The following is a 16,241-nucleotide window of genomic DNA, read 5'->3' on the forward strand; positions in this document are numbered from 1 at the left end:
ACCGGAAACATTTTGTTTCGAGACGGTCAAAATGGGCGTGAAAACAACAGGAACTCGTGAAATGTCGCTGTGGAACCCAATCTGCATTTATCACTGAAAAATAGTTTGAGAGGACAAAGTTTGCCTGGGTCTAATTTGTAACCCTGCCGTCCTGCCCCCTTGGGCTCAAAAAATGAAACAGCAGATTTGCGAACAGCTCCAAAACACCGGCTCAGCTGCTGGGGTGGAGCCGTACCATTCAATATTTCTAGGAATGCCGACCAATGGGGAAGTTTTGCCTTTTGTGGCTGGGTGTTTGGTAGCTGTTATTCACTGGTCTCCCGTTCAGATGGTTCACTGAGGCAGCACGCAGGCTGACGCTCTACAAGCAGCCAGGCACCACGATTTGCGAAAAGCAAAGCGAACAGTTCAGACGGCAGCCACAGACTGAGCGCTACTTGTCCAGACTAGCCAGTGAGTAACTGCTGAAGAACAGTATCGCCCATAACAAATACTCATTTAAATGCCGCAATCAGGCATAGCTCGCGACCCAAAGCCAGCGCGATGCTATCGAACCAGCTCGATTGTTATCATTCATCTGTGTTACAGTGGTGCCGAAAGAGGCCACCTGAGATCAGGGCCCCGTTGTGCCGGGCGTTGTACAGACACACAGCGAGCGACAACGAGCTTACGAAATGAATAGACAAGCCAGACACAGGGAGGGAGATGAAAGAGGGGCCCAGAAAGGTGAAGGGATTTGCTGCAGGTCAGTGGGAGAGCTAGGATTAGACCCTGGGTCTCCTGTGTCCTAGTCCAATGCCCCAACATGCGGGGCGCTTTCTGTAAAAGTAGGGCTAACCCAGGTCCACTGGCTACATCACAACCCAGGGAATTACATTCTGTCTCTTTAAAGGTCCCTGGTTTTTTGTTGGCTACAGTATTCTTCACTTTGTCCTAAACTGTTGTGTAATGTTGCACGGAGCTGTTAAACAGCAGTTGTGCCCCCCACTCCACCCCAGAGGTGGCTGCATTTCAGTAGTGGGCTAAGGCCCAGATCCTCTAAGGTATTTAGGTGCCTGAGTTGAAATCAGTTGGAGTTAGGCACCTAAATACCTTTGGTGATCCGGGGCTAAGTGACCCCTGAAGCATTTGGGGATAAAGGCTGCTGTATGTGAGAGCTTCCCTCTCATCTGTTCCTGCCCCGCCACAGCGAGGCGGCTCTGCCCACAACTGCGGGAAGCTGAAGGTGGGGCACGTGATCCTGGAGGTGAACGGCACGACGCTGAGGGGGAAGGAACACCGGGAAGCCGCGCGCATCATCGCCGAGGCCTTTAAGACGAAGGAGAAAGACCACATCGATTTCCTGGTCACCGAGTTCAACGTCGCACTTTAGGGGGCCCGGCAGCCCCCAAGCCAAACAGAACAGAGAGTGCGGGAGCAGGGAGCTGGATCGGACGGGGCTTCGGGCAGATCGACGCGCACCTTGCCGCGGGCACCCCCACGTGATGGCGCAGCATCCACCCTCCCGCGCAGAGCCCCGTGCTGGCCCCGGCCCAGCACATGCCTGCTCACACATCCACGCACGCCCGCTCCGAGCACAGAACATGGGCAGCCAGTCCCGGGCAGGTGCTCCCTGGCGCTCTGCGGCTGGGGCTGACAGCAGCGGTGCTGGTGATGGGCCCCGGGGCTGAGAAGGACTGTGGGAGTGTGTGGGGACAGAGGGCAAAGGGAGGGAGGAGAGAGGAAGCAAAGGGCTGTGTAGGAGAGCGGAGAAGGCTGCCTCCAGCTGCTCCCTGCCTCTTCTCCCTGGACACTTACTCTGGGCACTGCCCGGCCTCCGTCTCTCTTCAGTGGTTCAGATTCGTGTCGCAGTTTAAGCCATATTTCACATTGTCTTTCTCTGCGCTTCCTCCTCGATGTGGGGGTAGGGAAGCCAGCCGCACCCCGAGAGCTTGCCCCACCCTGCCCCTTCCCCAGCCAACCCCCCAATAGCGCCCCTCTCCTCTCCCTTATTCCCCCTTCCTCTGCCACAGAGAATCCATCCAGGCCCGGAAGATTGGATGGGGGCCAGGGGTGCAGGTCACCGGTGCAGGGTGCCCTGCCGTGCAGGAACGTTAGTGCCACACATGCAGTGCTGGGAGCTCCACGGCTGCTAATGGCATCAGCAAGGTGCAGTGAGGACAGGGAAGGGATTTCCTTGGTGGTCACTTGGTTCCTGGCTTAGTCTGTTCTCTCATGGGCTTGTCCTCTGTGGGCTGGGCGGGAGGCATGCGGCACAGGCCCCCATCAAGGCTCCAGGCCCCAGGTCCCAGCGTGTACAGCCAGTAATGGATGCCTTGTACATTGCCAGCAGTGTCATTGTATTTATATATAAAGAGCTTGTGCTTTTAATTTTTCAATAAATCTAACGGGTTAGAAAAAGGTCCGACGGCTCGTGGGCATCTCTCCTGAGCCTGGCCAGCTGCTAGACCAGAGACCAGCTCTGAGCAGGGGCGGTTGCTCTCTGTGCTTGAACAGTTTGTGGTCAGGAGCCCCCAGCCTAAGAGCTGTTATTATTGTTTGCATTGCAACTGAGATCAGGGCTCTGTTGCGCTAGGTGCTACGCAGGCACAGCGAGAGAGTCCCTGCCCCAAAGAGCTTGCATTTAAATGGACAAGACAGCCAAGGAGAACAAAGAACCGCCTGTGTGAACACCCTGTTGCCATGCATTCACGTGTGCACAGGCGGCATGCACTGAGTGTGGTGTGTAGTGCATGCCTGTGTGTGTGTGTGTGCAGACCACATGTGCCACATGCAGGGTGTGCGCACAGAGGCTGTTTACTACATACAGTGTATATGGGTGTGTGTGTGCAGAGCATATGTGTGCTCCATGCAAGGCATGTGTGTACGCATGCAGAGCAATATGTGCTACATGCAAGGTGTGTGCATGTGTGCAGAGTGTATGTGTGCTACCAGTCATGTGTGTGCTTGTGTGTGTGTGTGTGTGTAGAGCACATACGTGGCCACATGCAGGGGTCATGCATGCAAGGACCCAGCATACAGAGGACCGTCCCAGTCCTGTGCTGCTCCCAGCACCCTACAAGGAAGGCCCCTTTGGCGATGGGTCAGGCTCCTCCCCACCAGGGAGCGCACTGCTGTCCTCTCCCCCTAGGCCAACACAGCCAGTGCAAAAACCTGCTCTACATCCCTGGGGCTGAGTCACAGCCGGCATGTGGGGACCCTGTTTTATGGTGGGGGGCCTGTGAAATCTCCTCTTCTCCTGGGCAATGTTACTAAGACCTGTCGACGGCCCGGCCCCTGGCGGTGCCCATGGCACAGGTGAGCGGGGGGCTGCAGGAAACTGGCAGCCCTGCACACAGTTCCAGGGCCGTCTGACTGACCATGGCACGGCTCTCAGCCTGCACCAGCCACACTGATGAGGGCGTTTGCTGACACCGGGGCTCCAATCTGCTCTCGGGCCCAGCTGCAGAACGTGCTCAGCGGGGTTACCAACCTTGCATTTTAGTTTTTACTGGCATGAAGATTGGAGGCTGATTTTTTTTTTTGTTTACTGACACAGTAAACTTTTCACTGACATCACTAAACATGCCATAAACTATACAATAGTGTCACAAAAGTGTGTACTCACTCGCGATATTCTGTACACAGGCATTCGGAATTACGCAATTGTTTTAGCTGCAGTTAATTGATCAATCGGGTTCTTTGGGCGTGTGCAATCATAGAAAACAGGAAATGGATACAGTCAGGGTCAGCGTAGCTTTGTGATACAAGAAGTGCTTCTGAACGACGACAATCGACGTCAAAATACAGTGTTTTATTTCTACCCAATTTCACAGACATTTTCATTTGTTTACGGGTTTATGGAGTGTTAAAATTGTACATCTTTTTACTGACTGTCCATAAATATATGGATGGTTGGCAACCCTGACATGCCGTCACAAGTTCCCTCTTCACACCCCAAGCCTGGTCGGTGGATCCAGGGGTAGGTTGAAATTCGAGTGTGACTTTGCTGCTCATACTCTCTGTGAAGAAACTTGGGTCTTCAGGGAAACTGGGACGTCCCTGGCTAGGGCACATCACAGATACACACACCGCCTCTGCCCCTAGCGCCCTCTGCAATCCCACACTCCACTCGGGCCAAGCGGGTGTGGGGGGGAAGAGAGGGAAAATCACACACAGTCTTGGGCCTTGCAGATGGTATGGTGGTGGAGATGGGGGGAGATCAAATGGTTTTGTAAAGAGTCCCAGATCCGCTTAAATGGGCGATTCCTGATTCTGGTTCTTACAAGCCATCAGGAGGAGAAGGTTAAGTTCTGTCTCATGGTGCCCTCTGGTGTCTTCCAGAAAGATAACCAGAGAAAGCGCAGCAGCACCAGACAGACCATATGCCCCAGCAGCGTACTTAGGACCGCGGGCAGACGTGCAGAGAAGAAGAATTTCAGAACCAGGGAATGCGGCAGCTGTTTACGGAGGCGCTGTGACGGGAGCGACTAGGGTGATTCCACCTCCCAAGAAGATGCGAAGTGTGTAGCGAGCTCTAAAGATGGCATCAGACTGCATCTTACCCGACTCAGGAGTCAGAGCCAAGGCACCTCACGTGCGGAAGCACTGGGTCACCTGGCAGCTGTTGGGCTCAGTGTTGAAATGAGTTTGCTGGTTCTCAGACCAGATCTGCATATCTCCAAAACCATCCTCAGTTTGTGTCCCCCTACACACACTCACTAATGGGCCTCTGATGGCCCCATCAGCAAAGAGGTCAAGGGTTAAATATGCCAGGGAGGATAAGATTCTCCCTCTGGTTCAGGGGTTGGGCACATGGGCAGAGCCACCTGCGGGGAGCATGTCCTGCCACTGCCCATCCTGGATCCATTGCACGGAAAGCCAGAGGGCTCCAGTCTCCGGTGCAGTCAATACAGCGAGGTGCCAAATTTACATTTCAAAACAAGGACTCAGATCAGAGCTAGCCAAATAGCGCCAGAGAACACCTGTCGGGGCTGCCAACCCCTGAAAGAGCCACTCACCACGCTGCCCAGCAGCGCCTTTCCTCTGCTGCCCTGTCAACGTGCCACCACCCTGCCCTGCAGGGTCCCTCGCGGGCGGAGAGTTAATGTGGGCGTCCAGGCTGCCCATCCACCGGGCCCCAGCGCTGGCTCCAGGGAGTGATTCCAAGAACCTGATGATAACAGCAGATGCCCCAAGGATGCACCTCGGGACAAGAGGGAGGCAGCACATGCAGGGTCTCCAGGGATGGGTTTACTATTCAGCGGCAGCTACGCGAAGGCTCACGGCAGGCCTTAGAACTTTCCCTGTCCCTTTGGGCAGCCCCAGGGCATCGGAAATCGACTCCCCCACGGGGCAGCCCAGGCCAGCCCAGCCAAAGGATGCAGAGAGGCTAATGACGCTTGCTGAGGATTCAGGAAGTTTCTCTCTCTCTTCTTCGGTGTTCGTTAACCTGGGTCGCTCACGCCAGCCAGGCAGGAATGGATCAGCACCTTTCCAATGGCCATTGCGCTGCCTCTGCCGCTCCAACCTGGCTGGGCTGCTAAATGGTATCTTCTTCTCCACCTCCCTGCTGAACCCAGGAGCTGGGAGCAGTGGGTAATGTGCCCTTTTCTAATCCATCTCTTGGGCCCAGTGCACCTTCTGCTGGCTGGAATGGGCGAGCACAGCTCCTGGTAAGGGAGGTGCGTTTGTTTTGGAAACCAAAAGTAGTCAGAGTTCTGTTGCCCTCCACGAGCTGGGCTAGCATTGAGGTTGCTGTGTGTACGCAGCCCCAGAGCGCACTGAGCTGAGGTCCTGATATGACGTACATGCAAAGCGTTGCCTCCCAGGGCTGTGATTAATTCACTGCTTCCTAGCTGTGGGCCATAGGCCCTGACCTGATAAAAGCAAATGGAGATTCTCCTTCAGCTCAGGTGGTAGTGGGAGGAGGGGGCTCGGAAGGGGTAGCAGAGTTGGGACAGGGACAGGGAAGGAGGAGGGAGACAAAGAGCTGGAGAGGAAGCAGAGAAGAAGGGGACGATGCGGAGACAAATCCCAGGATGAAGCACATGAGAGCTGGGGACAGAGCATCCGACTATGAGTGTGACCATCTTTAGGAAACGCTGCAAAACCTTCCTCTTGGACAGAGACTTTCCATCCTAAGTGACACTTACAGTATGAACCCCACCTCTATGCCGACCCGCCCCCATAACCCTGACCCCCAAAACGTACCCCCCGACCAGAGCTTTGGCTCAGCAAGGGGAGAGGAGCCAAAGTCTCCATGAAGTCCACTAGAGACTCTGCGAGAGCTGCTGATTGAGCATGGACCATGCCAGACACAGCCGTGAGGGGCTGTATAAACCTCTAAAGGAGATGAGCTGGCTTCTAAAGGAGATGAGCTGGCTAGGCGAGGGAGGGGAAGGAGGGGGCAGCCAAAGCAGAGTGAAACCGGGGTGGGGAAGGGAGAGAGCTTCCAAACCAGCCAAGAAGAAGGGGGAGCTGGTGTCTGCACTGCCCCCTTTAGTCCCTGGAAGAGGGGGCACAGGGTGGGCTGCAGGTAGGTCGCGCTGGATGGGGGGTGGGAGGGATGAATCTCTGCCCCGGCCCAGTCTCTCTTGCTGCCCAATCCCGAGCCCAGGAGACGCCTGCGCTATTAATGAAGATAAGGAGATACTACCAGGGTATATTCCAGCGGCTGCAGAAAAGCACCGCCCCGAGCAGCTCTGATTGGCGGTATTTGTTATATTATGCTAAATAGCATTGGAACCTCCACCCCCGGCAATCTCTGATTGGGAGACGTCATGTATTATGCAAATATAGACGTGAACCCTTCCCATTAGCGTTCTGATTGGACCCATGTGATGTGATATGCAAATGTAGGATAGAACTCTCCCCCTTCAGCTACTCTTGCGGGAAATAGTCTGTATTATGCTAATGAGATCGGAGGCTCCGCCCCTACCATCTGCGCCTCTCTCGGGCTGGGGACTATTGTTTGCAATCTGCAACTCCAGGAAATTGACCGAGGAGGGAAGAGTTTGTGCTGCCTGCGGGGAGAAACTTTGTTGGAGCAGCCTGGGGTGCGGCTGGGAGGAGGACTCAGCACCGCCGTCCGCCCAGGTGAGAGCCCCGCTGAGCTCACGGCAAGCAGAGGAGCAAGCTCTGCATTCCCAATCCCAGCCCAGCGCCCGCCTCGCTGCGGGATCCCGCGTGTTTGCAGTGGGATGGTGGGGGAGCAAATCCAGGGCTGGCTGCGGGGCAGAGGCTTAATCCGAAATGAGGCTGTACAAATGCCTCTTTGAACCCTCCTGAGAAAAATCCTGCTCCTCAATGTGTGTATGTCGGGGGAGGGGAGAGACTTTTAGAAAAACTGGTTTAAAAATGAACCAGCCTTGCACATCTGGCCATGTCTACACACAGAAAAATGTGGCGGGAGTTGCAGCCAGCCCGGCTCTTTCTGTTTTGGTTTCTTACTGCGTTTTCGTGTTTCATGCACAAAAGAGAAGAAGAAATTGCTAGTTAAAGGCGTCGGGTGTGTGTGGGGGGACTTTAAAAGAATCTCAGCTTCATGCAACAGATCTTTGTGTGTGTGTGAGTCTTGGAGCTAGGAGCTGGAGCCTTGGTTGCTGTGGTTACCCAGAGAAGAAGTGGTGTTGCCTGCTGGCTGGTTTGTGTATGTGATGCTCACTAGGCAACAAACGGACACTCCGTGCTGTAGTGACTTGCTTGACAAGAAACTGTGATTTAACTAATCAGCTTCCCTCCCCCAGAAATCTATAGACCCTTTCCCTCCCCCTTGGTTTTGAGGGGGAGAAGCAGAGGCTGGAAACTGGCTTGGTTATTGTGGATATTAATGTCAAGGGAGATAAAAAGGGTATGGCAGGGAGGGTGTTGTCTGGTGGTTAGAGCAGGGCTCTGGGAAGCAGCTCTCTTGGGTCTGTTACCACCTCCGGAGTGGGGTGTTGTAATCTGGGGGTCAGGCCGACAGATGGGAAGTCAGCACGACTGTTTTTTGAGGGGGTATGTTCTGTTGCTTAGTTCAGGGAATTGGATCTCAGGACTCCTGGGTTCTGTTCCCCATGCTTGAAGGCACTGTATTCTGGTGGTTAGAGGAGAGTGGGATTCAGGACTCCTACGTTAGGTATTCAACAAAAAGGCCAACTGAGCAAACTGGCAACTAAAAGCCGCGCTGCATTCAAAAGGTCAAAAGACTTTTTTCTCTGCGATGGGCTTTATGTGAGTATGTTTCCTTTCTAAACAGGCAAGTGTTTGAAGTGTGCTTATTGCTTGGGGGAAACCTGCTTTTTTTTTTTTTAAAAGGCTCTTTCAACTCAAAAAGTCTGCTGCAGTTTTTTAAAGTTTGCTCTTAGAACATCCGGGCAAGAGGATTTCATGGTCATTTCATCAGTTTGGTCTGCTCACTGATGGGAAATGTGGCACTAACTCAAGTCCGGGGCTGTAAAAGGGGATTTCAAGACGCTGGTTTCTAGCCCTGCCTGATGTTGCTTGGAGGATGTTGCAAGAGCTGGTTTGAGTTTTAGTTCCCTTTATTTTCCTTACAGAAAAGAAAGTTTAATAGTCATTTCCTTAGACATAGATCATTAACAGCCCCCACAATTCATAAATGGCCACACTGGGATGAAGAGCACATTTCAAAAATAGTTTATACAGGTTAATGATGATGAATAGATGTTTTAATAAATAGTTTGTCACTTGTTACAGAATCAACTGATTCTATAGCAATTGATTAGGACACCAGCTCATCATTTATTAACCCTTTATAAACTATTTTTAAAACGTACCTTTCATATAAAATGTAATCTGAGAGTTCTTAGCCATGCTTTCTGCCCTGTCTCTTGCATCTCTTTGCCTCATGGCCCCTTCTCCTGCCATCTACATGGTCATCCCATTTGCTTCTTCCCCCGCCGTGGTGTTGGAAGGGTCTCTCTCAACCGCAGGCTTTATCTTGGTGGTGGTGACAGCTGTATCTAGACAGGGATTAAAGCCAGCATCCTGAGCAGCGTTACTGACCGGGAGACTTGTCAAGCTGCGTTAGAATGACGTGCGATGACCTCGCATCCTCCTGGTGTCAGAATTACCCTGAAGATCAGCGAAGAGCACCCCACGTGCATGTGCATTTATTCCCCTGCTCGTCCCATTCACCACTGGGGCTTTGGGACGTTCAGACGGAGTTAAATGCTGCTTGTTTGAAATAAACCCAACATCACTTCAGCCACGACAGGGAGGGGACACAGCACAGGATTTGCATTGCACGCTGCTGGGTTTTTAGGTGTGCAGCTTGCAGGTGCTAAGATGAGGATGTTACCCCTGCTAGGGTCAGAGTCACAGGCAAAGAAGGCAGGAGATACAAAGCAAGGGTTGAAATTCTGGAGTGATGCTCTGGCTTTTATTCGTGCTGAGATGCAACTGATCTCATGTCAAGACCCATGCAGCTGCAGACGTTTTACCTCACAGGCTCTTGACTTGTTAGGTCACAGCCTATTGAATGAGGGCCAGATCCAAAGCTCACTGACATCAGTGGCAATCTTTCCAGTGGACTTTGTATTAGACCCTGTATGTGTCCCCCACGCATACTCAAGTGAGTAGAGCCGATTGGATCAAGGGCACCTCTCACGTGAACAAGATAAACAGGGAGCGGGTCCTTGCACAATAAACCCCAGACAGTCCCTTTGCACATTTTTAATGGGGAGAGCTGGGAAGAAATGCACCGCATCTTTCACCTTCGATGTCAAACCAGAGTTCATGCATTGCACGTCCTAGGGCGCTTTTGCAGGAGATGAAGTTGAAGCCCTGCTGACGCGGGTCCTGAATTGCACCCTGCCAACCTAAAACTACCCCCTGTTGTTTCCTTTGGGAAGTTACATCCCTTCTCTCGTTTTTAAAAAGGGGTTGGGGGGTCGGCTGTAAAAACACCCACGTCGGCCGCACACTCCATCCCACCAGGCTGTATTCTAGAGGTGGTGAAGAGCAATCTGGGTCATTTCTAATGCACTCGGGATGATCCTTTACAGTGATAGGCATGGACTGCGTCAGGTTCTTGATACAGTAGAGTGCAAAGTGGGTGTTAAGGCATGGGGTCAGAGTACCCCTTTGATGGTGATCAGGCTTGTGGTGCTTTTCAATACCAGTTGCAGAGGGATGTGAAAGCTTGGTAGAGTATGTCCTTGACAGCATTGTAGGCAATGTGAAGGCAGGAATGCAGGGGACTTTCCCCTTAGCTTCTTCTTTTTGTGCTTTAAAGATTCAGGGTGGGTGGGGTGTGCCTTGGTGTAATCTCACCTGCCCTGAATTCACATTTTTGTGTGTTACTATAAGGGATGATGATGCTGTGTCAGATGCTTAAGGTCAGAGGCTAGGCCCCACTCGAGAGGCAGTGTGGTCTAATGGATAGAGCACTGGACTGGCACGCAGGCGACCTGGGTTCTGTTTCCAGCTCAGCCCCAGGTCTGCTGGGTGACTCTGTGCAAGTCACTAACCCACTCTGCCTCAGTTTCCCTATCTGTAAGATGGGGATAATGAAACTGACCTCCTTTGTGAAGCACTTTGAGATCTGCTGATGAAAAGCAGTAGACAAGAGCTATTATAAAAGGCTTTATTCCACAAGAAGATACATTTTCCATTAATTTTAAAATATAATAGTTTATTAATTAAAACATAACTTTTACGGCTTGTTTGTCCTTTATTTCCTTTCTTTTATGCACATAGACTGAAGTTCTATGCGTTTCATTTTTTTGTTTTTTAAGTTTTATAAGTCAGGCATAATTCCCTGCTGAACTGAAAATTTCCCCTCACCAACTTTCAACCAGAAGCACATTCTTAGGTTCTACTTAAAATCCCCCAAACTAGAGGTTTTGAATGGAAATGCTGACATGCCGTTAATGATAGCGGCCTAGACAAAAACACAAACTGAAGAGGGAATGTGCTGAGAATACTTGAGTCTTGGGAATATGAAAATGTCCAGATACAAGAAGCTATCATTCTATCACGTCTGCCTTTGCGGCTTCCATTAACATGCAAGGGACACTGGCGGCTTTAAAAATCATGCAGAAAACTTCCTTCTCTCTTAGGCATAACGAGAGATTAGATTATTAAACCCAAAAGATTTTTTTTTTAAAGTGTATTTTTCACTCTTCATTCTGTTACTTTCCTTTTTGCATTTCACTCAGCTTGGACAGAGAAAATAGGTCAAATTTTCAAAGTGGGGTGCCTAATGGGAGGCAGCGTGACCTAGTGGAGACAGCACTGGATGAGGATTTAGGAGAGCTGAGTTGTATTCCTGGCACAGCCACTAATCTGGTGAATGACCTTGGGCAGGTCATGTCCCCTCTCTGTGACTCAGTTTTGACATCTGTAAAACGGGGATAATGAGACTGCCATCCCTTTGTAAAGCACTTTGAGGTCTGTTAATGAAAAGTGCTAGCTAAGAGCCAGGTATTTTATTACTACGAGTGCTTGGCCCCATGTATAATCACCTAAAGAAAAGCAACTTGATCTTCAAGGATGCTTTGTGCCCGCAGATCCAACTGTGAACAACGGGAGCTGCAGGTTCTCGGCGCCTTTGGAAAAATGAGCCGCTTTTGCAGAATTGCCAACCCCAAGTGTTCAAAAATCACTAGTCAGGCCTAAAAAAAATCATAAAATTGGCTTTAAAAATGATTAAATTAAAAAAAAAAAGGGGGGGGGGGAGGATCTTTCCATTTGCCTTCTAGTTTCTGAGCCTTTAGGGTGTCACTCAGGGCACGTTTTCAAGCTTTTCTCTGCAACCAGGAGGACTAGAAACTACTTCTTTTAAATAATGAAAGCTGAGATTCTCGCTTACTCAGTTGACTCCAGAAGTACTGTGATTTAAGTAAAACACCAAATATCAAGATCATTGCAAGAGTTGGCGACACTGCTTTCCTTAAGGTGACTATATATGCAGCTTTAACTTTAGGCACCTTGGCCCAGATCCTCAAAGGTATACTAGCCTCCTAACTTCCCTTAATAAGTCCAACGAAAAGTGTTTGTATTAAATCTTGGAAACATTTCTGTTGGTCTAAGCTTGTGGAAAGACTTTCATGCACAAAACATACATTTTGGACCATCTTTAACCTGGTAGTGGTCCTTTTTAGTGAGCATTGATCACTGACAGGAAAGAGAAAAGGCTGCAGTCTGTGGGCCAGATGCTGATCTCACCCCAGCGTAAATCTGGAACCACACTGTTAAAGTCCACTGGGGTAACTGTGAATCTGGAGGGAATCTTTTGCATGGCAAAAGGGGGAAATGAGTCTTTCAGGATAAAGGAGATCATGTCTGTTTTATGGCTGGGTGGATCGGATGAGCATCCAGATGGATTATTGCGACTACCTCCAATCCTGTGCGCTGCTGCTGGGGTTGCTCATTTTGATGTTATCTTTGGCTAACTTATAAACCGGAAGTATTTCGAGGAAGAATAATTGTAGCGGAGAGGTGGGTGTGTCAGAAGTGAAAGCTCAGCTGGGCTGCCACTCATTAGGGTCTGGGGAAAACTCAATTTCTGTAGCCATCTCTCTATGTTTGTAGGAGAAAAGGAAGGTGGGGATAATGGAGCACACACAAAGGTCTTGATGCAAGGGACTGATGTCAGTAGCATGTTGTGAATATATGGGCCCTGGTGCTGCAATTGCTTACACATGCATTTACCTTTATGCACCCAACTGGTCCCATTGAAATCTGTAAAGGGGAGCAGGTGTGGGCCAGCCAGCTCAGTACTGTAGTTAATAAATTAAAATGCAGGGTGGGTGGATGTGTGTGAGAGAGAGAGTGTGTGTGTGCGCCTTCTGCTGGATGGAATTAGAACTGCTCAACTATGTGTCATATGTCTTTTACCGCTACCAGTGCATGGAGATTTTCCTTTAGTTTTAGTAGTAATGGTCAGTGTTTGCAGGAAAGATGATTAAAGTTCTATCCCACCTTAACCATGGAGTTCTCAGTAGCCAGGGTCTGCAGCATAGTAAAATCCTGGGCCCACAGACTTGTCAGAACATTTCCCTGCCTCTTTCCCCCTTGGGGTTGTGTGAGTACCTCGAGATGGTGACAGACTCTCAGACACTGCTTCTTATTACTGACAGGACCATGTGTGTTCGATAAAGCTTAAGCTGAGTTCAGCCCACAGTGGGGACAGAACCAAGCAGTAATAGCTGGGTTTCAATGTGATGGCCGCCAGCAGGATTCTGTTTTTGATTTTTAGGCCTTTCCTAGGGTGGACGCTCATGTAGGTACATTCTGGCAGCTGCACCACTGCAAGCACCTAGGGATTTGCACTGACATAGCTACGTCAGAGGCTAGAACCCCAGTGCAGACAAGGCCCTAGTTTGAGAAACAATGGTGAAGGACAGTCCATAGCAAAGAAAATCCCTCTGTACTGGGTGAGGGAATCCATGCCTGACCCCGCTGGCAACAACCAAGCTGAAATGACAGCGTACAAGACCAGGAGGGGCGTCACTTCTCTGGGTCTGTGGCCGTCTCTGAAGGATTGGGGGAAATCTAGTGGCAGGGATGAAATTGTTAGGGATGCTTTTCTGGGGCCGATAAATGGGTTCGCTGCAGCGTGGAGACTTCCTGAGCAGAGGCAAATTTGTGCCCTCGGCCTGCTTCCTGGGGTCATGCTGGTGCTGAACGATGGCTTGGCTACCAAGGGCTCCCAGCTAAATAAAGAGAGGTGGGTGGATACCTCAAACGTGCCCCGGGGGAATTCACTCCTGCCACCCTGCGTTGCCACGGTTACAGGAACAGGGCCCCAGGCCTACAGTCGGTGGCACTGGAATTGGGCTCGGCTGTATGTTGTTGGAGTTGGAAAAGGGGGGACAGCCCGTGACCATGGGGAGTAGGAGAGGGGGAAAGGAGGCCCTAGCTTGAAGGGTGGGAGTGTGGGGGTGCCGTCTTTGCCCAGGGAGGGGGTGTGGCCGTTGGGAAGGGGCGGGGAAGGGCCACCTGTGCTCATGCAGGGAGGCAGGCGGTGTATGGGCCTCTGCTCTCTTGGCCTGGCCTCTGGCATCACATTGGGCTTTTTTAGCTCTGCTCTTTGTTCTGGTTTTTTCCCCCGTGCCACAGGCCGTTTTTCTTCTGCCTCCTGCTCGCCTGGATGTTCCAGCAGCTCATGTGGAAATACGGTTGTTTCCTCGTCCCTCCGCGCTGCCCAACTCAGGGTAGAGCAACGTGCCGGCTGGGAAAAGGTCTTGCTCCTGTTCCTAGTGGGACAGGTGTGCACGCACCTCTGCTTAGCACTTTTACCGGCAGCCTCAGAAGAAAAGCTGAAAGTCTGCCGAGGTCATCGCTGCTGAACTCTCCGCTCAGGCCTAGGGCTGGGATGCAGCGTGCTGGTGTGGTTTGTTCACTGCCTCCCCGTGATCCGCTGACATCCCTCAGGATCTGCCTAATTCAGAACCTGCTCCTGCTCCCAGTTAACGTCGTTCCCGCTGCCTGCAGGGGCTGCAGGATCAAGCCCTTATGTTCCCAAGTTCATCTTCCTCTTATGCCTCTGGATGACACCCAGGGACCCTCCTGCTGCTCCAGTAAGTGCCCTGCTCTGGGAGCCGAGCCCCTTCTAGCTCTACGGCTGCATGATAGGCCCCAACTGACACCGCAGATGGGCATGTTAGCACTGTGCAGCTGGAACGTGCGTCTTCCTAACCCAACTCACCTGGAGACTCCTTGGCTGCTAAGAGAAAAACCTGCCCCCCAGGTGAACGTGAGAGACCAACAGCAGGGAGTCAGGGCTGGGCTTTTACAGGGCTTCCTTGGACTTCGTTAGCAGGTGTCTCCTGCCTCCTCCTCCACCTCGCTTTCCTCCTCTGCGCCCCCCCCCACTCCCAATGAGGCCCCCTCCCCGCCCCATTCAGGTAGGAGGCAGGAGTCTGGTCTGGATGAGAGCAGGGGGTTAGCTAGTCTCATCTCTCAGACTCCCTGCGCCTTGGGCTAGAGACCAGCTCAGCTCCTATCATTGCTCAGCTGAGAGGCCGATGGAGACATGTCTGGGAGAATCCCTCACCCGTCTCCCGAGGAGACACATCACTGGGTGTTTTTCTCCCTCTCCAGGATTCGACAAGCCGGCAATGGGAGTCTGGCAACTGCCTGTCTCCATGCAGATAATTAGATCTTAGGATCTGCTGCAGCTCTTATGTACCCAAGGTTCAAACCTTTGTTCCATCACACGCCCCCACGCTCTGCAGCCCAGTGTCCCCAGGGCTCCGTACCTGCCCCCATTGCCTTGCTGATCACTTCCAACTGGGCTTCAAACCAGTTTGGGTCAGAAGAGCAACCGTGTTTAGCCTTCGCCCCCCAGGGATATTTAGGGTAACCAGGCTTCTAATCTCCAAACCAAGACACTTTTCTGAGGGCTCTCCCTGGCAGGCGGGAAGGTGGGGCGGACTGGCTGGGAGGCACGTTATGGGGGACGGGACCTGGGTTGCTGGGGGCTGGTGGTTCGGGAAGTGGGGCACGCTCTTTTGGTTGGTCTTCCAGCCTCTGCCACCCCTCGGGGGTTGGCACCCCGACTTTCAGCTTCGGTGAAGCCGTGCTGCTGCAATCTCTCTCTTTTACTCTGAGGGGAGCTACCCGCGGTGGGGTAGGGGGTGACATGCTCGGATGAGCTGGAGATTCATCCCTCCAGTGCCCTGCGGCAGAGCTGCCGCCATCGGGCACAGTTTGCCGGGGCCCGGTCGAGCCGTGCCGCGGGTCCGGGCAGAGGTGCGTGGTTGGCAGAGCGGTGTGTGGGCGAGGCTGGGAGAGCAGAGAGGACGGCAGGGCAGGATTGAACGCGCTAGTAGGGCTGGGACGAGCCCAGGGCTGGAGCAGCAGGGAACGCCGCGGGTCAGGACTGCAGGGTATTGGCAGAGCAGTGCACAGAGCCGGCAGGAGTAACAGAGGCTGCTGCAGGCCTGAGCGAGGTGCATCTCCAGGAGGTTGTGCAGGGCCCGTGCTGCGCCTGCATCAGCCCCTCGCGATCCACGAACAGGAAGGTTCCTCGCTCACGCAAGCGTTTTACAGCGAAGAAGGGGGAGAGAGTTGCAAACATCCAGGGGCACAGACCAGGACGGAGCCAATAAATGCAGCCGTTGCCTTGGCGCTCGCATGTAGGTACGCCAAGCAAGGCTCCACTGGGGCAAGTGCCCAGAAAACCGCTGGAGCCAGGCTCAGCCAGGGCCTTCCCAGCAAAGGGGACACCTGGTGCGTGGGGCTTTTGTCTGCATGTGTGTGTGTGGGGGGGGGGGGCGAGGAGCCTGCAGCCAGCCATGGATAATCAG

At 52.3% G+C, this 16,241-nt stretch overlaps 2 protein-coding genes across 2 annotated transcripts in view; both read left to right on the top strand.

Moving 5' to 3' along the window:
* The window catches only part of WHRN (whirlin), a 98,184-nt gene extending 95,780 nt beyond the window's left edge, over positions 1 to 2,404 (top strand). The window contains exon 13 of the mRNA XM_067542160.1: positions 1,190 to 2,404. Within this exon, the coding sequence (XP_067398261.1) occupies positions 1,190 to 1,372 (183 nt within the window). The 3' untranslated portion in view covers positions 1,373 to 2,404. The remainder of the gene's footprint in view (positions 1 to 1,189) is intronic.
* A 4,569-nt stretch (positions 2,405 to 6,973) lies between these two features.
* AKNA (AT-hook transcription factor) overlaps positions 6,974 to 16,241 on the top strand; it is a 64,597-nt gene continuing 55,329 nt past the window's right edge. Inside the window, exon 1 of the mRNA XM_067542161.1 lies at positions 6,974 to 7,077. The gene's annotated coding sequence lies outside the window, so the exon portion shown is untranslated. The remainder of the gene's footprint in view (positions 7,078 to 16,241) is intronic.

The sequence above is a fragment of the Emydura macquarii genome, unplaced genomic scaffold (genome assembly GCF_026122565.2).
Source record: "Emydura macquarii macquarii isolate MOO-44397 ecotype Brisbane River unplaced genomic scaffold, CSIRO-AGI_Emac_v2 contig_691, whole genome shotgun sequence".
Classification (NCBI taxonomy): Eukaryota; Metazoa; Chordata; order Testudines; family Chelidae; genus Emydura; species Emydura macquarii.